Source organism: Diceros bicornis, chromosome 25, assembly GCF_020826845.1.
Source record: "Diceros bicornis minor isolate mBicDic1 chromosome 25, mDicBic1.mat.cur, whole genome shotgun sequence".
Classification (NCBI taxonomy): Eukaryota; Metazoa; Chordata; class Mammalia; order Perissodactyla; family Rhinocerotidae; genus Diceros; species Diceros bicornis.
The window spans coordinates 27044521-27068740 of NC_080764.1; the positions used below are offsets into that span (position 1 = coordinate 27044521).

A 24220-nucleotide genomic window follows, 5' to 3' on the forward strand; every position below is an offset into this window, starting at 1 on the left:
TGTCACGATCAGTGTTCAAAACAGTTCTTCTATCTGAATAAGCTTCCAGAAAGACACTTAAAATAGACATTTTACAACTAACTTTCCAAAAGTTCTATTTTCAGTTTTTATAATTGTCAACTTGAATGAACCTGTTGGGAAACAACTATGGTATGTGTCTGACTGCGTATTCATGTTTCTCATGTACTCTTTTGTACCTGCAAGTTTTCACAAGTTTCATTACGCATTGGCAATTAAAGTGCTTTTGGTGTTACTTTATTCCAATTATATTTTGGCAAGATATTAAGACTTAACAAAAGAAAAGGTTAGAGTAGAGGAAACAATGAAAAAAGAAATTGAAGTGAAAATTTACTAGGATGGTAATTATTAACATCATCTTAAACTTAATTGCTGAGAAATGGTAGGTTTATAAAATATATACCCATTTATGTCTCTGCTTTTCATTTTAATAGATAGTTTTCCTTTTAATAGATACATATGAACAGGGAAAGTGGCTTATTACCCTTAAGGTGATTCACATTCACGAAATGATCCCCTTGTGCGGTATGCTTGGTCCAGGGGACACATGGACGCCTAATTCCTGTGTGAAAAATCTGTAGCTTTGGAAACATTTTCAAAAAAATTTCTTAACCTTGCTAATTTGTTTTGAGAAATTATTTTCCCGTGGGTAGTTTCTCACATAAATCTTGACTATACTGGTAAGTTCTCTTTTATAATTCATTAAAAATATTTATAGCAATATTTGGTCTCCCAAACAAGTTTGTTATTTCAAGCATATTGTTATTTCAAATAAATAACAATAAGCTTGATAAATAAATGGCTTTTCAAAATAAACTCCATGTACATTTGCTGCCGTGCCCTGATTCTCTCTATTGTATAAGCAATTGTAGGGGGAAAAGAAAAAGCTAAATTGCTCTTTTCTGGGAAACTCACAACATACCTCTAGGATGAGCAAATTGTACCTATTTGACATATTCTTTGATAGACATGTTTAAATAGGAATAGGACCTCTCCAAGGAAATTTTAAGCATCTGCAAGTTAATTTATAAGCTCTTGGAGGCAAAAAGTACTATGGGGTTTGAACTCCAGTTTGCTATTTCAACACATTTTGTGTGGGATACGTGTTAAGGATTCCACTGTAAACAGCACCAGGTTCCTGCCCTCATAGTGCTTATAGTCTAGGGTAGTGCTGTTGTGGTGAGGGACTGGATTTTTAAATTTACAGTTCGTAGAGGGCCAAAACTTTTGTAGAATACAATAAAAGTTCATGGCCATGTCAAATTGGTATAAATTGATCCCTTACGTTCACTTCCTGACTAATATCTTTGCAGACCAATAACAATTTGTGGACCATGCTTTGAGAAGCCTTGGCTTAGTACATTCTGTTTCCTACCACCTATGTGAATTTTAGACAATAGTTTAACCTTTTGTGTCTAGCTTTCCTCATTTGTAAAATGGGGATAAAAATATCCATCTCTCAGGTCGTGAGGAATCAATGGAATTAACTATGTGAAAGAGCCTAGTATTGCCCACAGTATACAGTAGGTTCTCAAGTTGCATTTCCAATACCCTCTTCTTCATCTTTCCTTGTAGAGCATCAGTGAATGGGTAGCATTCATTCTACTATTACCAGGCAGTTAACTTTTTACTTTTTTCAAATGCCTTTTTTTTTCCTATACTAAAATTTCATTTTAATGAAGGAAGTTCTGATTCTAGTAGATAGGGAAGCAATTAAAAGCTTTATTTGGTTAGTTAAAGATATATGTCCTGTTCTCACGTCTCTATTTTTGTAACAAATCATAAGCACTATAAGAATGGACAATCAGACCAAAGTATTTCCCATATCATCTCACATCTGATCTGATCAATGGCCTTGGGCTCTTCCCAGCAGTGTTGAACAGAGTGAATCATCTATAACCCACCTTGGCTTGTACATTTTCAAAACCTCTTAAGCCTTTAATGTAAGAGTGAGAGTAGATCATCTGCCAAACCTCATGTTAACATCCTGCCTGGTATGTGCAAATACTAACTTGGCAGAGCCCAACTCTATAGGGTATCTTAACAACAGGTATTCACGAGGTTATGAGCCATTACTAGGAGTGGCTTGTCACCAGGATGTGAAGCCAAAAGAGTCTCTTGTTTCTTTCCAACACCCCCACCGTGCTATTAAGGTTCATATTTATTCGTCTACCAAAAGTACTCCACAGAGGTGGCACATGGATAGTTTTAATCCTGAGCACTGCTGCTATCTGATTTCATCTAAATGAATTAACTTCTGTGTTATATGATAGAATATGACTGCTTTAAAATATCTAAATAACAGACTTTAGATAATCTCATGGGTATTTTTGAAAATCAACCAGATAAACAGGGGGCTTGGGAGAAGCCGTTGTTTCAGTTATACATGATTCCCCATTAATAGAGACTCTAGAGTAGCATTTTTCAGATGACAGAAATGTTTAATATCTGCATTGTCCAATATGGTAGCCATGTTTTTTAAATTTTAATATATCACTGTATCTCACTAACACTTCTTTGTTTAGGATTTGCTGAACTAGGTGAAATAGCTTATAGAAAAAAATTTTAAATCTAAATTAATGAATTTTATCATTTAAGCTATTATTACATTGGGAGGAATTAGACTTGGGTGGAGGTTACACAGTTTAAAATGTACTTAAGATTGTAAGAGCCCGTGTACTTGCTTGAGGGCTTTGATTCATGTCTGATGTTTGTGTGAAAAAATTGGGCCTGCAGAGGCAGAGGCAAGACTTGGCAATTAATGTTTTGTGTGGTACATGCTCTGCAGTATCTACCATGAGCTCCTGGACTTTGACCTGAATTTGAAAAAAGGTCCAATGTGCACATTATCTCTAAGTCAATACCGTGTTGAGTCCAACAAGAAAGGAGATTCCTAAAAGACGGTCTTTCCCTTTTCAAAATGGTAGTGCCATCCTAGCTGCCAAAGCCAGAAAACGAGGATTTCTCCATTTCTCCCTCTTACTCACCTCTCCAGGCAAACCATCAGCAAAACTGCGGATTCTCTTTCCACTTTACTGCCACCAGCCTAGTCCAGAATATCATCTCTTACTCAGACAACTGTACCAATCTCTTAACTGGGCTTCCTATTTCCGTTCTTGCCTCCCTCCAATCTGTTCCTTATATGATTTTTTTTTCTTATAAATATTGAGTGATTTTCTTAAAATATGTATTAAATCATGTCACTCTCCTGCTTAAAACTCTTTAAATGATTTCCTTTGCTTTAAGAATGAAAACCAAGCTACTCACCAAGGCCTATAAGTAGGATGGCCGTTGTGTCCTAGTCTGCTTTTGACCATCCTGGTTATTGAGCTCCCTTTCACTGTCAAAAATGATCTGGTTTGGACAATAAATTTTGATTTCCCCTGCTTGTAAGGTGCTATGTGATTTGGCCTCTGGTGATGAGATGAGACACGGGAAAGAGAGGGGGGCATTGTCACACTCACTGACTATGTTCTGGCCTCTTTTAAGTTCTTGGCTCAATGCTGAGGTTATTCCTGCTCAGAGCTTTTGCCACTGCACTTTCCTGGAATGTTCATTCTTCCTTCATTTTGTTCATAGCTAGTTCTTTCTTTATCCTCCCAGTCTGAGCTTAATGTGACCTCCTTCCTTAGAGAGATCTTCTTTGACCATCCTTTTCTTTATAACTTCCGCTTGTTTGTTTTTCCTTGCACTTAATATAATTTGTATATTTGTTTACTTATTTATTTTTGGTCTCCTCTACTAAAATGTAAGCTAAGTGAAGGCAGGGATCATATATCTCCAGTGCTTACCATTGTTCCTGTTCACTGGAAGGCCCTCAGTAAATGTTTGTTGAACGAATGAATTTGACTAATTGGTTAGTAGTTAAGAATTCTGTCTCTGCCACTATGTGCTCTTGTAGAAATTAGTCAAGCCTTGGTTTCTTCTTCTAGAAAATGGGAATAATAATAATAATAATCATGTAAAGTTGATTGATGATTAAATGAGATCCCGCAAAATAAATGGTAAGTACTTAACTAGTTTTAGCTGCAGGCTAAGTGGAGGGCTTTCAGTTAGGCCCTTCGATATAAAGTGCTCTGTTATTCAGAAATTATTTATATAAATATAAAAATCCATACTATGTACTTTCGATGTTATCAAATAAGCTTTTAATCAAATCAATCAAGATAGAGTTTGTTCATGAAGTACATCCTACTAGGTTTCTCTCTGCACTAGAAAGTAAGTTTCATGAAGGCAGAGATTTTTTTTTTTATCTGTTTTGTTTATTGTTGTATCCCACTCAATATCTGTTGAATGAATGACAGAAAATTGAAGAATAATACTTGGTTTGGCAAAACTCTAGTTATTTGTGTATGTTTTCTCCCTTTGTGACAGAAGTTGTCCAATGCAGAGATTGCTGTTGTATATAAAGGTACATTTTAAAGATAAAACACCTTAGACATCTAATATAATTAAGTATGAATGATACAATATGTTTTTGGTTTTGTTTTATCTTATTTGCTCTCTGATTGGACACTGGTTTAATAAACATCTCTATAAATTTATTTTATGTATGTCCAAATGGCATGAGTTTTTAAAGAATATTTTGAAGGGGAATGATCAGAGACTTGGAGATCTTTTGGACAGAGGTGGGCTGGTTAATTAGTAGTTAAGTAGTACTACTAATAAAGCATCTTTGTTCCACTAATTTCTTTAAGTTTGGACATACATTACCTTGAAAACTTGAGAAACTCATTAAATCCATTGAGTTAGAGGCAGAACTACCTGGACATCCAGATGTCTATCACTAAATAGAATATATCTTTTATATTTTAAAAATGCATTATAAAAAGAATAGAAGGCTTCCTCATAGAAGCCTCTAGTTGTTCCCATCTTAAAATGACTTCATTCTGTTCTACTGAATATACCCTGTCTTTTGAGTCTTGTGAACCATTTAATTATCATTTATTCTTTAGTTGTAAGGAATCCTCTTTTAGCATCTATTGACATGGCTACCAAACCTTCACTTTTTGAGCAGCCTCGTTCATGTGAGGACTTGCTTTCACTGAACGAAGTGCATTGTTGGGAGCGCCTTTGTCTTGCTGCTGAGGTGTTTGTTTTACCCACCTTGGTTTGGTATTTCCTTCTCTTTATATGCATCTGTTTCAGAGCTCTCTCTCCAAGCTTCCAGGACTTGTGGATCTTAAATGATGTTCATGTGATCATTTAAATTAACCAAATATCTTTTAATTAAATAAATGTCCTTCTATTAAGTACTCTCTATGTGCCTTGAAGCATGCTATGTTACATAAATTATCTATTTTAATCCTCATAACAACCCTATTAAATAGACGTTATTTCTATTTTTTAAATGAAGAGAGTAAGCTAACGACCAAAAGTAACCCACTACTAAATGGCAAAGCCAGACTTTGAACTCTGGTCTGTCTGAGGCCTTGCATTTAGTGATTGTTCAGAAATTGATTAAGAATTGTTACTTGAAATCTCTACCGTGGTGTATAGTGTATCTTGGGGTATATTTATTTGTTTTTAGACTTATCTCAGTTGGCCCAGGAAACTGGAGAAATTCTAGTTTTTCATCTTCTAAAGATGAGAATGAAGCTAAATATTGGTTGCTTAATATATTATGTTATATTATGAATTATATATAATATTATATATAATGTTTTATGATGTTTACTTGTTAATGTTATTAAGAGGTTTGGGGAGTTGAGATAATTGGTTTCAGTCATGTTTTATACAGTTTTGCACTGATGACTATGCATGATATCACCAGGTCTGAGCATATAGGGAGGGAGGAATAATTTCATTGGTCAAATATTTTCATTTTAAAACAAAATCAAATTGTTAATGTGGGGACTTTGCTCCCTTCACTTTTACTTCATAGTTTCACACCCGTTTCTGCATATGTATCAAAGCTCTTTGACCTTAGTAGCTGCTTTGCTTTTGCCTAATATGAATTGATTCTTAATACCCTTTAGCGGGCAGGGAGCCCTGCAGAGCTCCCTGTCTGCCCCTATGTCCATTTGGTCTTTGTAATTCACTGTGTCATCATAGTGGTTAAGTAATGCCCTAAGGTTAGGAAGCCCAGTCAGGACAGCTGGTAATTAAGTCACTTACTTCTCTTTGGCACTGGAGATATAAAGCCTGCCCCAGTGAACACGACCATCCGTTTTCTGCTTCGTTGCTTTAGATGTTCGTACTCGGTTTTATTTGCATTGATTTTTGCTTATGTCTTGCCCAAGTCATCAGAGCTGTTAAGGCTAGTGTGTTAATACCTCAGAGGAACTGAGGGGCTTTTTTTAAAGTTGATCTGGTTCTTAATTGTAGGTTTTCTGGAAATTATTAAGAATAATGTTATGATATGCTTTATAATTCAGAAGTCCATTTCTGTTTCTGAAAATGCCAAGTTGAACAAGCGTTTGGTTATTGTGACCAGAAACTAGAGTGTAGATGGTTCAGTTTTGCATACAGAATCTTTCGTGGGTTTTATGTTAGAAGAATAGACTTAAGTATATGTAGTTGGTGTCAATAAACTCTGTCGCTTGCCAAACATATTCACACTCCAGCTCCCCTCACTCCTTGTATTTTAATCACCCAGCTTTTCCAGTGTGAAAAAGTATACTCTGGATCTAAGTTTTGAAGTGCCAATCCCGTAGTCTTGCGTCCTCACTGATTCAGTTAAGGAGGTCTTGGTGAATTTAGATTCTTCTGCTCAAAAATAGCTTTGCCTCTGGCTCGTGTCATCACACTTTCCCAAATTATCCTGGCGTTAGCATTTAGAAAAATAACCAGACATATGTTGTAATCATCCTTTTTATTAAAAAAAAAAAAAAAAAAGATGTTCCCCCACGCCCCGGTGGCACCAGTTGTGGAAATAGTTGAGTTTCGTGAAGAACTAAGAAGGTAAAGAGTGTTTTCTGTAGTTCCTGTGTGATTTAATTACATCTATCACTGAGGCCATAGCACATTGCTTTCAAGGGATGGTGGCCTGAGAGGTGAGGAAATGAGCTTGGAGCCAGGGCTGCTGTGCATGGTTATGAAGGCCATGCGTTGCGAGTAGGGCCCTTGGTGTGAGTTGCATTGGCCTGGAGGAAGGGGTGCCATTTTCTCTTTTAAAAAAGGCACCACAAAGACCAGCTATGGCCCTGGTAATGCTTGCTTGGAATATATAACTTTCTGGGTCTTAGAAATTATTTGTAATAATAATTACAAATAATTAAACTGGATATAAACTCTCTAAAGTTTCTGTAGTCTTTATTAAATGTTCTTCTTTTGCTCTTTTAATTATTAAATTTCTGTTTTATTCTGACGTGCTACTCATAATTTTAAAAGAGACGTCATGGGCGGTTAGTTCATCCAGATCTGCCTACACCATCCAGTAGTACAGGAAAAACTAAAGTTTTGTCTGGTATGTGACAGGGGCCTCCAGCTAGAGGCAGCCATCTTACTGGTCAGTCTGGTATGGATTTAGCTGGTCTCTGTTGAATGTGTCTTAAATAAACAAGTTTCCTTTTTGGCAATGGTGGCAGACATATGAAATGCAGGGTCTGGCAAAAGCTATGTCAGACAGGATCCTTGAGCTACTTAGCAGCTAATGTCTAATGTCACTGTCCTAGCTGAGGAAATACCTTCCAACTGGAAAATAAGTCATCCTGCTGCCAAGGGACAAACATATTCATCATTTATTCTTCTAGAAGAAAGGGCAGTGCTCATTGTTTTGCTGAACAAGGAATCTAAGTTATATTAATCATTAAACTGGTAAAACAAAAAATACTATAGAAGATGTTTAACTGTTGTGCTTTGAATACATTTGCAGTTGAGGAAGTTATTCGTGATATGTAAATGTATTCTTTAGTTCTGCCTGATGGAAAATCTAATAACTTTCAAAAGTGTTAAGTGGCTCTATTTTCTCTTACTAAAAGTGAGTGCTGATAGAAACAAGCTGTTGGGAGGTGGAATTTGGCCAATATCCATTTGGTTTCTGGAGATGATGTTTTCTGTGGTTTTCTGGATTGGAGTTTATACGAGTTACAAATTCTTATTTTATATTACAGTAATTAGTTGTAAAAGTAGTGCTTTAGTTACTGGTGTAAATAGTTGATTCCTTTGGTCTAATGTGACTATTGGACCAATAAAGTTAGTCCCAGGTACTGAGGCCTAAGTGAAGGGTTTATTAGCACTTGTTGAGCGTAAGAAGATTTAACCTGTGTAAAATATATGTTAGAAAAGGAGTCCTTTCATGTACTCTTAAATTATGTATGAAGTTTTTGTCCTTCACAAGAAACATACATACTCATGGTTAATGTATGTGTGTTGGAAGATGTTGAAGGGATCGGGGGAGAAATCAGAATCTTTTTTTGTTTATTTAATTTGCCCAGTGAATCCCTGAAGGGAAAGCAGTTAGAAATAAAGGTAAAGGAAGATAAAGCCTAGTAGAGTGTCTGTTTTACCCAACCTTTGCTTTAAGGTTTTAATTAAACCTACTGTTTCTAAGAAGGAAAAATCTTTGTTTTTGAATCCTGAGGACTGTGGAACAGATTCCACTATTGTTTTACTTAACGCCCTGAAGAAGGGCCTCGAGATACAGTGAAATCTGGACAAATTCGATCTCCGACCCCACTCTTTCCAAGTCTTCTGGAGTGATAGGGTGGGGTGATGTGGACTTGTCTTAAAAGATAGTATAAATAGTCATATAGGGAAAAGTTGTTGGAAAAGAATATGTGAAGAGAAAAATTTTTATTTGTGAAAAGTGTGAATCCTGGTGAATTTTGGGGGAGGTTGGATAGAGGGAATGGAGAGTTTAAGGTCCAAAGTTAAAATATTTTGTTGATTCTGTGTGCCAAACACATTGCAAAAAGCTTTATGTGCCATATGTAATTAAAGTCTCATAACTATTATTATACCCATTTAACAGATGAGGACAATGAGGTTAGTCCAAGGAAACACAGTAAATCAGGAATGAGAGCTTAGATTCGGTATTCTCTGATGATCAAGAAGGTGCCACCCTCCACGTGCCTCACCTGGAACACTCCGGCTGTTGGGAAATGATACTGAAAGTGGACAAAGGGACTCTTAAACCCAAAATAAAATAGCTAGTTAAGATATCTCAGGGGCTTTAAAATAGATTGTGTTCATACAGCAGTGTTGGAATAATTTTCAAGACTAGTTAGAGTTGCAATACAGTTGCCACATACCCTCTTAGTATAATTGCAATGTTTGGAGATCAGATCAAAAGATTTAAGAGAATTATCATACAGTCTGTTTTAAAACCAAATATTCACCCTAGCCACTTTGTGTGTGTGTGTGTGTGTGTGTGTGTGTGTGTAATTTCCTGTCTAGGTTAGTGGGATAGGAGGAGGTGGGTACTTTCAATTGGTAAGTCTATATGAAAAATACAGCTTAGCAATTTATATTGTTTTAGGGAAGAGGGTGACTGAGGGAAAAAGGCTTTTGTCAAGTTACATATGTGTATGTATATTGTTTTTCCTGCTCTGAACTGTAATAGGATTTCCGGGATGCGGTAGCCCATGCTTCCAGGCAACTTGGGAAACCAGTGATTGAGGACCGGATCCTAAATCAGATCCTGTACTACTTGCCTCAGCTGTATGAGCTCAACCGGGATCTCTTGAAGGAACTGGAGGAAAGAATGTTGAACTGGTAAAAAAATGGACTGACTAGCTTTCCAAGAGTTTTCAATTTTAGATGAAGCCATAAGGGCCCTGTGTGTGACAGAGAAGTGTTGTTCCTTACATTGAGTTGTTTCCATGTATTGAATTTTCTTGGCAGTTACCTGTAGATTGATCATTTTAGATTGCCAAAATTCACAACCGTAATACACTGAGCTCAATACTATACATTTTTAAATTCTTTGGTAATGTTGCCTCAAAAGCAAGAAGGGCCTATATCCAGCCAATTTAACTTTTTATAGGTGACCTTTGATAATCAAGAGTTTTGAGACTGAAGGAGTTTAGTTGGTACGTTCACATTGGAAACATTTTAAAATGTTTTATCTATCTTTCCTGGAGCTTCAAGTCATGAAACTCTCTTTGCATTTTAGGAAAGAGGCCATTCACTGAGATAATAGATGATTGTTGTTTGGTTTAGAGACTTTGCACATGTATGACATCATTGTAGACACTGTTGATCTCAGAACAGGAAAAGAATACCAAAAGGTTAACTCTTTCCATTGGGCTGTACAAAGTAAGCAGAAACTTTGGTGACATCTTTGGAAATATATAGAAAGTTTGCTCTAGGGGGGTTGAATTTATTGTTGAAGTCCATGGGGAGCCCAAAATGATTAGAATAACAAAATAGTATCACCTACTTTCATGATAAAAATTTCCCTCTAAGCTTTCTTTATATATAATCCAGAAAAATACCTCTGGAAATATCTGTGCCTCTGCATGTTGGGAAAATATGCCAGATGATTGATTAATACTTAGCTGTAGCCTAAGTATAAAGTAACACAGAGTTAAGGACTGAGGAATGACCAAAAGGTATTTTTTAAAGTCAGGATAGAAGTAAATTGTAATTACAAAGAGTTTTTGTGTACATACTTCATTTTTCTTATAAAAGATCATCTTAAAAGAAGATGATGTGCATATTTATGCAAGCAAGTATTATGACGAGTCTTAAATATAGCTTTTGTTTGTACTAAAAGTTTTCTCAAGTTTGGATCTATACATGTTCTATGTTCAAGTATTAAGTATTCTTAGGAGCAGACTAAATTGATGAAAGGGACAACTAAAACAACAATTATGGAAAAAGCTACACCTATTACTGATATAAAAGTCTTCTAATCCTTGGATAAGATATTTTCTACTTATTAAAATATTTTTCTCTCAGGGGTATTTGAGTTAAGACATATTCTTTTTTTTTAGTATGCTTTCTGAAATAACATTTATTTTTACAGTAGCTTTTAATAACACTTGATGAAATATTTAATTTCTGCATTCAGCGAGTTTTTGAATATTTACTGTGTGCTAGTCAGCGCTCTACGCATGCTGGGAATATCACAGTGCACGAAACATACAAGGCTCTTGCTCTCACGCAGCAGACATTTTAGTGGGGGAAGACCAAGACAGACAAGAAACATTAGATAGAAGCAGTTTTCTGATCTGCAGAGATGTAAAATAGAATAGTGTGCGATCGAATGAAATTTAGGTGGCCTAGGTAGGTGCTCTAAGAAGGCAGAGCATTTAAACTGACCTCTGAACGAAAAGGAAGAGGCACCTTGGGTTCCGTATGTCCAGGCATGTGATGAAGCCATTAGTAAAAGTTTACAAAGTGGGAATGAATTCTGTGTGTCGAAAGAATATAAAGAAGGCCAGTGTGGTTGGAGAGTGATGACAAAGTGGGAGAGAAGTGTGAGATGGGTGAGAAAGATAGGCAGCAGCAGGACCCATGGGGTTTGTAAGGAAGCAAAAGTAAGGAGTTTGTTTTTCTGCTAAGTGCCATAGAGGCCATTGGAAGTCACTTGATATGATATATGTTTTTAGACTCTTTGGCTGCACAGAAGAATGGGATGGTGGAAGCAGGGAGACTTAGAGGGCTGGCAGGTTTCAGGCAAGATGTGATGGTGGCAGTGGAAGTGGTAAAGAGCAGGCATTTGGGGGTATGTCTTACAAGAAGAGAAAAAACATAAGCTGATGGCTCAGATATGGGACTCTGCTCATTGCTCGATATGCTTTGGATATATTAATCACTCTCTTTTTATCTTTTTGTCTATTTCTTCTCTGTCCTTAGGACTGAACAACAAAGAATTGCTGATATCTTTGTAAAGAAGGGGCCATACCTAAAAATGTATTCCACATACATCAAAGAATTTGATAAGAATATAGCTTTGCTGGATGAACAGTGCAAGAAAAACCCAGGTTTTGCTGCTGTTGTTAGAGAATTTGAGGTATTTTTACTACCATCTAATGTTGAACATTTTTTCCTTTTTTGTTGTTGTTTGTTTTTAAAGCTTTAATAATTTGCAGTCGTTGAAAACAAAGCTTGCAAACAAAAAGATATTAAAATAAATCCCTTCAAAATCAAAGAGGGAATTGAACAAATTAGAAGGTGAGAACTCGAACAATGTGTACAAGGTTTAATTTTGAAAATCTATCATTGCACGTTAGAATATTTTGATGGGTCTCTTTTTTTTTTAATTGAGGTAAAATATGCACAAAATAAAATTTACCGTCTTAATCATTTTTAAGTAGTGTTTTAAGTAGTGTTAAGTACCTTCAGATTGTTGTGTGGCCAATCTCCAGAACTCTTCATCTTGCAAAACTGAAACTATACCCACGAAACAACTCCCCATCCTCCCCTCCCCAACCACCATTCTACTTTCTGTCTCTGAATTTCCTACACTAGGGAACGTTTCTTGTTTTTAACTCAACTTTCCTTTTATTCTTCTAACAACTAATCTACAGCAATGGATGGAATATATAATTTATTTCCCTTTAGATAAATAAATAACACAATTTTAGTGTTCAAGTTAAGAAAAGTTAATAATGTTTATAGCCAAAGTTTTGTGTTTTGACTCAAAGCTATCAGGGTTCAAGCCTGATTTAACTGGGAATAAAATGATATAACACATTATTTTAAAAATTAGTTTTTTAACTAAAATTTTACTTAAGTCTTTTCCTCCAATTCTGGGTAAAATGTGGGTTACTGTATATTTTAGTACTTATATCTCTGTTTTGAAACTAAAAATATCAATGAATTCCAGTCGCACAAAACTAGAAAAGTTTTAGAAGTATTAAGATATTATTGACTTCTAATTTGTACAGTAGATGAATAACTAAAGTTTAAAATCGTTTGTAGTCTTTTTTTCCTCCTTTTCTGCTGATGTCTTCATACTATTAAGAAAGGAAGTGTGATATATATATGTATATATAGTGTGTGATATATATATATGTATATATAGCTATGGCAATTAATAATTGACCCAGGTTTTCATCAGTGTCCAGTGAGTTGTTCTTGTTGCCTTGGCAGCAAAAGAAAACCTAAGACAAGAAAGTTAGCTAGCTGTCTTGGTTAATCATGCTTACATGATAGATGATTTCTTAACATGCATTATCATTATAATTTCATAATTAGTCTGTGTACCAGACCCTGGAGGTTTATATTTAGGAAAAAATAAAACAGTCTGAGAAAATCTGAAAAAACTCTTCCCTACCTGCCTGAGCTATGTAAGAAGCACAGGACATCTTAGGATGCAGGGACATTTTCACTTGGCCGTTTTGATGCCACCTGACAGTATGTTCTTCTGTTGGAGAATGGGGTGAGGCTCAGGAACGGGCAGAAGTGTCTGTTGTACATACCAAGGAAAAGAGCTTTAAAGGCAGAATCAAATGTCCTTGTGGTCAAGTCAAAATGGTTCCAGAATCAAATGTTCCTGTATACGCTGTGATTTGGGGGCTGTCTTTTTAGCCATTCACCTGAGAAAGAATTTTACATTCTTCAGGCTTATTAGAAAAGGGATGCTTAGGGGCCGGCCTGGTAGTGTAGTGGTTAAGTTCGCACGCTCCACTTTGGCAGCCCGGGGTTTGCAGATTCAGATCCCAGGCGCAGACCTGTGCACTGCTTATCAAGCCATGCTGTGGCAGGCATCCCACTTATAAGGTAGAGGAAGATGGGCACGGATGTTAGCCCAGGGCCATCTTCCTCAGCAAAAAGAGGAGGATTGGCAACAGATGTTAGCTCAGGGCTAATCTTCCTCACAAAAAAAAAAAAAAGGATTCTTAGCAAAACTGCTTTTTAGGTTATCTTTAATTTCTCCAATTCTCCCCACTACCACCTGTGGTTATTATGAGTATGTTGATGATAGGCTCTGACTATTATTTCAATCCAGTTCCTAGTAGTTTTATTTCTGCTCCCCTATTTTGGGGGCCATGCATTTCCTTCTTGGTTGTTGGCTTTGTTTGTGTTTATGAATACATTGGCAAACACTCTTCTAAGTGGCACCTGCTGAGGAGGGTAGGCTCAAATTGGCCTAGAATGTAGCCTGCAGCCACCACCGTCTGTGAACAAGTTTTCCCAGTGAGTCAGTGATTTCAGAGACCCACTTACAGGAGAGGGTGGGCTAGGTGGTGAGCAGCTGTGCCTTAAAATAAAGGGAGCTTCTCCATGAATCCCCTCCCAGAGTTGCTGGCTGTTCAAAGTTGGGCTTCCTAGGCACTTGAATCTGGGTTCCTTGCTTCTTAGAAAAACACTTGTGTTTACTCTGGATGTCCTTTGCTTTCAGATGAGCCCTCGCTGTGCTAATCTGGCCCTCAAGCACTACCTGCTCAAGCCGGTTCAGAGGATCCCCCAGTACAGGCTGCTGCTGACAGGTGGGCTTCCCTGGCAGTTCACCAGCCAGCCAACTCCTGTTGCTCTTATGCAACTCTGCCTTTCCTAAGAACACCTCTCTTTTTCTGTCACTCCAGTAACTGCTTTACCTAACATATGGATTTATAGATTGCTTATCACCTTGTGTATACATTGCCTGGATTTATAGATTGCTTATCACCTCGTGTATACATTGCCTGAACTGACTGACCTCCTTTCAGTTATCTGGTCCTCCCTGTGTGCATTCTCTGCTCTGGGCAATCATACGTCTCAGTTCCACTTGCTCAGAACTTCCTTTACCATCCCAACCCCACAACTCTGCGTCGTTTTACCTGACTAATATTATCAGTCCCAAGAAGGTACTTTCCCAACCACTCATGAATGAGGTTTAGAGGGTCAGTCCCACGTGTTTGTCTATCAACTATCGTGGTCCTAGTCACTTTCTTCAGAGGGTTGTTACAAGGACTGATTAATGAGCTATGTGCTTAGAATAGTGCTTTGGTCATGGTAAGTTCTAAATAAGTATTAGCTGCTGTATCCTTATCAGCATCATCATACCACCATTATTATGTCTGGTCATTGTCTATATCTTCTTCTAGATTGTGAGCTTCAAGATTACAGTCTGTGTCTATCTAGTGTATCACTGCGATAGTGAAGAAGAAGAAAAGAAAGAAAAAAAAAGCACTATGATTTGAGTGAAAGGCACGCATTGTGCTCAGGACTTTATATTCGCTCTTTAAATCTTCACCATAGCCATGCATAGATCGCAGTATTATTTACGTAGATGAAATAACAGGCTTATAGAGATTAAGTGGTTTGGCATCACAAAAAAGCTTAGTATAGTCTCAGTACCAAGCATAGTATCCAGCACCTACTAGTAGGTCCTCTGGAGTATTTGCTGAAATGTATCGGATGTGCGGTGACTCAATATACATATATCATGTGCATTAAGTATTGTGTCAAAACGGACAAGAATGTCAAAATGCCACCTCAACTCTAAATTCCATCTGTTGTAATTTTGTGTGAATAGATGTTAAGGTACTTGGTTCCTATCAGTGTTCAAGTCAGGAACTATATTGAGTGAAGTAGGTGACTCCTGGAAAGCCAGGATTTCCCGAGTGCCCTTAGGTGAAGGTTTCACGCCTTCTGAGCTTGCACAGTGACAGACAGGCTGCTGCTGAGGGAGGCCTGCCTTTTCGGCTCCAGGACTGGCTACCCTAGATGTTTCTACTTGATTTGAATTTCTAACTGTGAATCAAGCACTAGATTTCTCTCTGGAGTGACATGAGGCAAACCAAATAGTTTGAGGATATCCTGTCCATCTGTACTTTCTTTCCTCTGCTTTTGGCAGAGATTTAGAATACACAGGACAAAAGGAAGTAGCCATGCCTGTGTTGTGTTTTTGCTAGATAAATTCAATGGTGTATCATAAACGAGCTATTGAATGACTTCGGCTATTTCTACAGCTGTCGAATGAAGTACTGTTTTTAGTGGCAAAAGACAACTGTGGTTTCAAATGCGGGAAAGACAGAGCCAAGTTCTGAAATTTTCCTGTAGAAAAACTTTTTTTCCCATACTGTGACTGATCTAAGTAAAAAAGTTACACATATGTTTAATATAGGTTTCGTGCTGAGTTTGATTTTAATTGATTGTGAAATAGCAAAAGCATGTTTTAAAAATTCTCTTTAATGGGGCAGGCCTGGTGGTGTAGTGGTTAAGTTCTCGTGGCAGCCCGGGGTTCACAGGTTCAGATCCCAGGCACAGACCTACACACCCCTCATCAAGCCATGCTGTGGTGGTATCCCATATATAAAATAGAGGAAGATGGGCGGAGATGTTAGCTCAGGGTTTATTTTCCTCAGTAAAAGGAGGAAGATTGGCAACGGATGTTAGCTCAGGGCCAATCTTCCTCACCAGGAAAAAAAAAAAATTCTCTTTAAGAGAACAGATTTTATTTGTTTTATAACCAACATAATGTGGGTTTGGGGTTATTTTTAGTTTTGAGCTGTCTCTTGTTTAATCTTAAAGCCATTTACCCCTTTTCTTAAATTGGAAAATCTTCTCTATTGTTCATGTGATGCACAATACCTTAGAGATAGTAGACCTTCAGGAATTGTAGATTCATTGAAGGGCAAAAGTGATAAATGTCTTATCAAGGTTGCAAAGTCAGGACTAAAGTTAAAGAAAGAACATAGGGTCTGTAAAGAAATAATAGACTTCATATTCTTCGTTCTGTGTCTTTTCTTCCATTGATTCAAATTCTTTCCTTCCTCTAAGCTTGACTTGAAGTCCTCCATTCCCTTTGAAGCCATCTCTGATTACTCCATTTCTCCTTGACCCTTAGTTTCAGTGCAATGTGACTTAGTAAATATTTATTTGATGCCTTGTGAATTTGCTAATATTTGAATGATTTGAATATTGATTTCTTAATTTGTATAAATTCCTCGAGGTCAAGGAGTGAGTCTTTTACTAATAATTTAGTGCCGCAATATATCTGGGTTAGTTTTGGATATCTTGGAAACTGTTCAGGACATAATTTTGATTGGTTCTAAGCGAGGTTTAAAACATCCCTTTAACCAAAATATCTTTAGCTCGAAGGACAACATTGAGTTAGAGAATTTCAGAGATGGTCTCTTCTCCTAAATGAAAGACACATCCAGAGAGGTGAAATGTCCCGCCCGAGGCAACACAAATAGTATTAGTTGAAGCACCTGTGATCGTATACTCCTAAGGACATATAGGGGTTAATACTAAGGGTTTGTCTTATATTTGCATCTATTCAAACATGGTAATTAACTGGGTCTTCGTTTTTGGATAAACAAAGTCCATGATTTAATCCTCCAAACAACTTTGTGAGGTAAGTACTTAGATTTCCATTTTAGAATTGGAGTAATTCCAAGAGCACATAACATAGAGGAGCAGAGAGAAGGAGTGAGACTATGGGAGGCAACTCCTAACAACTTTGATTTATTAATGAATTTCAGGCAGGGAAAGGGCAGGATTCCTGCCTGATTCGGTGTAAGTTGATTTGTGCCGCCTTCCTTTCTTGGGAAGGGAAGATTGAGAAATGCAGAGATGAAGTACAGATAAGATAGGATAGTTTCTTTCGGAATCCTCTGACAGAGAGGTGCCTGGAAATCCCCAGATACAGCAGTCCTGCCCCTGCTGTTCAAACAATCATGGAATTGTCTTGCATGTTTTCTTCAGAATATAATTTGGTTTTCTACTGGGTGTTTTGCTTAGGCTATCTCTTCCTTCATTGTAGTAAAAAACTTCTAACTAAATTTCTTGGTAGTATTTTTTTTTTAAGCTCCACTCAAAATAGGATCAAAGAAAATGCATATGTTATGTAATGAAATGCTTAAGATTAGAATTGTAAAAAAAAAAAAAAATAGGAAAATTAAGTGAGTGATTTACTTGATTTAAGCAGAAAACTTGTAAGTTGTGCCTTTATATTGGCTGCTCTCAAGGCCAGTGGATCTAGCCAGATCTTTAAATTAGTGTGGGACCCGAACTTGTTTAGCGTTAGGAGAAATGGGAATCTTAAGGCAGCAGTGAGGAAGCAATGAAAGAAAACAGACCCAGTGTTAGTTTTTTACCACTGCTTATTTTCCTTCCTCCTCATGTCTTCAGGGTAAAGACTGTCTTTATTATTGTAACTCAGTGTCTGGCATAGATTCTGGCACATAACAGGGACTCAATAAACTGAAAGTCTAGGGCAATAAATGTTGTTGCTTTTTTACAAGGTTGAGAATCCCTTTGTATGCAGTGGTGCCAACGAATGTTTGGTGGATGGAGGGATCAGTAAATTGCTTTTAAGAGTAAAAGCGTTCTTCCACTTAGCCAGGCACAAAATTGTGGAAAGGACTCTGAAGTACCTCCCTTTTCTTGCCTTCCCCCCTAGGATCTGCTGACCAGTTTTCCTCTGCCTCTGCTTCCTGCTCTTTCCATTTCCCCTGTTATGCTCCAGGCCAGGCCATTCTACACTCATGCCAAATTGTGGCAGTATATTCCTACTGGTCATGCTACCTCTTATCACTCCCCATGTAGGCTGGCACATCATCAGTTAATTTCTCTTCCAAGGACACCGTAAAGGAAAAACTCCACCTGTGTCTTCTCTCTTTTTTTTTTTTCTTTCTTTTTTTTTTTTGTGAGGAAGATCAGCCCTGAGCTAACATCCATGCCAGTCCTCCTCTTTTTGCTGAGGAAGACTGGCTCTGAGCTAACATCTATTGCTAATCCTCCTCCTTTTTTTCCCTTTTTCTCCCCAAAGCCCAAGTAGATAGTTGGATGTCATGGTTTCACTTTCTAGTTGCTGTATGTGGGACGCCGCCTCAGCATGGCCGGACAAGCGGTGCGTCGGTGCACACCCGGGATCTGAATCCGTGCCGCCAGTAGTGGAGCACGCACACTTAACCGCTAAGCTATGAGGCCGGCTCCCACCTGTGTCTTCTCTTTACTCTCACACTACTGCCACATTCAGAGCACTTCTGATACCAGATATATGCACTTTTTTCCCACACCAAGCCATTCTCTTTGACACCAGCTGGGTGTCTACAGTTTAATTCAGTTCTGACACTGTCTCCAGGTAGATAGTGTCAGATCCTACAGATTAAAAACTCAGTCCCACAAGACTGCCTCCTCCAGACTTCAGATGCCATTTATAAGTCCCTGATTGTCAGCTGTATTTCTGACCGACTAACTCTAAATCTGGATTCCTGTGACCCCCTCCTTGGGTTCAATAATTTGCTAGAATGGCTCACAGAACTCAGGGAAACACTTATTTACCTTTACCGGTTTATTATAAGGGATATAATAAAGGACACAGATGAACATCCAGGTGGAAGAGATGCATGGGGCAAGGTGTGTGGGAAGGGTCTGGGAACTTCCGTGCCCGCTCTGAGCGTGCTGCTTTCCTAGCAGCTCTATGTGTTCAGCAACTCGGAAGCTCACCAAACCTTGTACTTTGGGATTTTTATGGAGGCTTCATCATTTGGGCATGATCCATCAACTCCACTTCTAGCCCCTCTTCCCTTCCTGTAGTGTGGAGAGTGGGGCTAAAAGTTCAAAGCTTCTGGTGACCAGCCCCCATCTAAGATCTATTCAAGAGCCCACTGAGTCACCTCATTAGAACAAAAGACCTAGGAAATTCCAAGGGATTTAGGGGCTCTGTGTCAGAGCTAGGGTCAAAGACCAAATATTAGAACAAAAGATGCTCCTAGCGCTCTCACCACTTAGAGAATTACAAGGATTTTAGGAGCTCTGTGCCAGGAACCTGGAGCAGAGACCAATATATATATTTTCCATTATTTCACATACTTTTATTCTGCTTATTAGGAAAGGTGAAAACTTACTTATCGTACCATAATGATGGATACATGTCATTATACCTCTGTCCAAACCCATAGAATGTACAACACCAAGAGTGAACTCTGATGTAAACTGGATTTGGGGTGATTATGATGAGTCAATGGAGGTTCATCCATTGTAACAAAGGTACCACTCTAATGGGGGTTGTTGATGGGGGAGGCTATGCATGTGTGGAGGTAGGAGGTATAAGGGAAATCTCTATACCTTCCTCTCAGTTTTGCTGTGAACCCAAAACTGCTCTAAAAAAATAAAATCTTATTTTAGAAAAACAAAAAACTTACTTATCCTCAGTTTAAAGACCAGAGTTTATAACCCAGAATTGCCCAGACCTTATTTTCCTTTGCTTTTGCTGTAGTAGATTTCTTCCTCTCTACTGAAACCTGTCCTTTAAGGCCATATTCTCTCCTCCATTAATCAGTCACTAAGTCACTCAACAAATATTTATGTGATCTGGTCCTATGCTGAACACCTGACATACCCTGACAAACAACACAACGGTGGTCCCTGCCTTGATGTAGCTTACAGCCCTCTTTTTTGGGGCCACACCCAACTACTCAGGCTCCCACCAAGCTCTTCCTTTTCTCAATTCATAAAAATTATATTGATCTTATCATTTATATGAGTGAGTATATTCTGAGAGTTTATTTTTGTAAGGGTCACTTTTATTCTTTGAAGGGATCTTTTGTGCCTATAAAAAATATGTGTGTATTATAAAAGAAAAAGTTTCTCTTCATCTTCTACCATCTGCAGTTGACTATCATATATCCTTTAGATTTTTTTTTAACTCTATTTGTGTTATATGTGGAATAAATTTTTTCAATAAAAAACCTTTTATTTATGGAAAGTTACTACATTGGTGTTGAGACAAGTTGAAGCAGTAAGAATCATGGTGGAGAAAATATAATGAAAAATATAATTTAAAAATTCCTCTGAAATATGTTTTCCACTTCTATATTTAGAAAAAAAACAGTCCTTTGAACTTTGATGAAATTTGGATCAGGTAGTTTCTTTGATCTTGTTCAAACTATTTATGTTACATTGTAAGTGACTTGAACAACATATTATATTACTTTCCCTATAATCTTTGCCTTTAGTCTGGGATGGTAGTAATTCCCTGTAGGTTTTAGAAATCCAGAATTTCCCATGTTGGTAGAAAATGAGATATTAAAAACATCTGTTATAGTGTTCTGAAGCTATACATCTGAGCTATAAACAGGCTAATAAGCAGATTCAGAAAAAGATCAGAATCAAATTAATGCATGAGTTTTAATAAACACTTGTATTTGTTTTAAAACAGGGCTAATTGTCTGCATCAAAAGTCATTCTAACATTTTCGCTAGGGCAGAACTTGATGACAGGTGGGAGGCTATCCTGGATACCAGCCAAGGAATTTAGTTTCTGAGGAACCCAAAGGCCCTGAGATAAGGCAGTTCCATCCATGTGAAATGGGAGGGTGATAGTATTCAGAATTCCTGTTGTAATTAGCTCAGCTCTTGTTCTGTTGCAACTCTTTTTTTGGTGAGGAAGATCGGCCCTGAGCTAACATCCTTTGCCAATCTTCCTCCTTTTGCTGAGGAAGATTAGCCCTAAGCTAACGTCCATGCTCATCTTCCTCTGTTTTGCATATGGGATGCTGCCACAGCATGGCTTGATGAGCGGTACACAGGTCAGCACCTAGGATTCGAACCCGAGAACCCCGGGGCGCTGAAGCAGAGCGGGCGATCTTAACCACTATGCCACCGGGCCGGCCCCAGTTGCAACTCATTTTTAATTGTAGTTGTGAACAAGGTATTTTGAGAGATAGTGTTTAATAAATTATATCCATGAAATATTTTAATACTGTGGAAAGACTTGAGGATATAAGAGGTAAACACATTTTTTCTGCCTGTATATTAAATTATGGCTTTGAAATGTAATCTCACTTCCTCGACGGAACAGGAGTTCTTAACATTTTTTGTGCCTGGATCCCTCTGGCAATCTGGTGAAGGCTATGGATTTCTTCTCAGAATTACAGAATGAAATACATAAGACTAAAAGGAAACCAATTGGGCTGAAATACAATTTGAAGTAGTGATGAGAGTAAACAGTGTTTTGAGATGTTTGCAACAACTGTAATGTGATTTCTATGGTGATAAAGTCGGTGGTATCATTGATAATACTGTGGTTTGTTGCCTGCATTCATAATAGAAGGACATTCTATATTTCACTTAGAGGTTAGTGAAAATATTGTTAGTTTTTGCCCATCCAGGGTTGCATGAATTCTACCCATAGACATTCTTCAAAGCCATTCTTTTCCAATTCTCAGTATAGATTTGACCGAGATTCCCTGCAGGTAGCCAAATGCCTCTGTTGCTGGGACTTGCCTTGCTTAAGATCTGGCAAGCTGACTCGGTTGCTAAAGAGTTGCCCTCTTAGTGTTTGTCAGAATCATGGGCTCACATCAGGAACTGTTCCAGTTGGAGAAAACACTGTGATTCGGTCAAACTTGAATTCACTTTGGTGTTTATATTTGCTTTACTCTTCATTTGGCTGTTGTTTGGATAGTAAAATATACTTATCTCCCTACACCTAAATTTGCTCTTTGTTGGTGATTAGGGTGATGGGGCTCAAAATATGGATAAGAGCTTCTTTAAGTGGGGCTTGACTGTGCCAAGGCCGTTTCTGTACATTTCAGATTCTCACTTGATAAACTGGCAGCCTTAACGATGGGAATATGTATCCATGAAGAAAAGCAGTCTTAACCAAGTCAAAATAATGGATGTATACTTCTTTTGGGAGACTTCCTACAGTTTGACTCCTCTAAGGGCATTTAGGATACGCCTAGCCAGTCTGACCCAATAAAAGGGGACAGACGGGAGATTCTGTCCATTGTAAAATCTGCTCCAAAATTTTGCAATAGGATGAGCATGGAATCAGGTTTGGTTCGTGAGTCCTTTAGGCATGCCACCTCAGGAGCAGACTTACCAAAGTCTAGGATAGAGCAGGGCTGCCTCATGGTTATGCGCTGCACAAGGGCTCCCAGCTGAGGTTCAAGTCCAGCCTGCACTCTGCTCACCCCGTCGTGAGGGGCTGCATCAGCCCAGGAGAAGCGGCCTTTTCCAATTCGCAGAAAGATGTTGCCTGCTTTCTAAGCCGTGGATCTGTGAGGCTGAGAACCCAGAAAGGTCATTTTTTCTAACTTAGACAAGTCCCATATGTACAAGAGGCAGCCCTGGGCCATATATTCAGGGACCAGAATTGAACTAATATTTCAGAAGGAGGAGAATTAGAGCAGGGGCCAGAGCACTCTTAATTAGTCAGACTGTCAAAACATCATCTCAACTGCTTAGTAAAATATGAAGCAAGAAGTGGTAACCCTAAATGGAGTGTCATCATAAATTCAAGAAGCATTTATTGAATATGCACCAGATCTTGTCCTAGGTGCTGGGGATATAAGGATAATTAATTCAGGCTCCTTGTCCTCATGAAGCCCACAGTTTAGCATTTGTGCATAAAATGATACTGGACACTATAAAACCATTAAGTTAGCTTCTAACATATTGCCAAGCTCCATATTTTCATTAAGGTTAACTTAGAATTTTGGAATTCTATCGATACATAGCAAAATGATTTTGTACATAGGCATACGTAGAATACATCATTAAAGAGTATTTTAGGAGGAAAACATCAGTCAATACGTATTCTAAAACATCAACAATTAAAGATACGTGATACCATTGCAAGAATAGACCCATTGATTAAAAAATAATAATTATTCTATCATTGGAATAGGAAGGTAACTTGAAATAGACCCTGTTGTTTATAAGAGTCTAATGTATGACAAAGTAGGAAGTGCCAGACAATAGAAAAAGAAAGGATTGTTTATTGAATAACCTGTTAAAATTTGAAGAATTAATTAAGATTGGTACATTAATGGTTAGACTAAAAATAAAATCAAAACTAGGTATAAATAGACGGAGCAGGGGCCGGCCCGGTGGCGCAGTGGTTAAGTTAACGTGCTCTGCTTCAGCGGCCCTGGGTTCACCGGCTTGGATCCTGGGTGCGGACCTGCTCACTGCTCTTCAAGCCATGCTGAGGCAGCATCCCATATAGAAGAGCTGCAACTCTACAACTATGATACACAACGGTGTACTGGTGCTCTGGGGAGAAAAAAGAAAAAACAGGAAGATTGGCAACAGATGTTAGTGCAGGGCCAATCTTCCTTAAAAAAAAATGAAGTCTTAATTAAAAAGAAAACTAAAAATAAAGCATTAAACTCCAGGAGTTTAAACCATTAAACCAGGAAAAAATAAAATTGATTATTTATTAAAACTTTAAGGATAGGGAAAGGAGAAGAGATGATTTTCTAAGCCCTGAAAAATAAAGAAATTACGAAGGAAAATATTGACACCTTTCAACTATTCTAAATAATAACATTATAAAGGTTTAAAATAGAATCAAAATAAAAAGAAACAGTCCATCAGAAAATATGTTTGTAGCAAATAAGGAAAAAGTTACTATTTCACTAAGA

At 37.8% G+C, this 24220-nt stretch overlaps 1 protein-coding gene across 3 annotated transcripts in view; it reads left to right on the top strand.

Annotated features, from left to right (window-relative positions):
• Nucleotides 1–24220, top strand: part of FGD6 (FYVE, RhoGEF and PH domain containing 6) — a 103883-nt gene that overhangs the window by 50386 nt on the left and 29277 nt on the right. For all 3 annotated transcript variants that reach the window (XM_058568619.1, XM_058568621.1, XM_058568620.1), the window contains 3 exons: nucleotides 9524–9675; nucleotides 11764–11920; nucleotides 14255–14342. In XM_058568619.1, the coding sequence (XP_058424602.1) occupies nucleotides 9524–9675; nucleotides 11764–11920; nucleotides 14255–14342 (397 nt within the window). The remainder of the gene's footprint in view (nucleotides 1–9523; nucleotides 9676–11763; nucleotides 11921–14254; nucleotides 14343–24220) is intronic.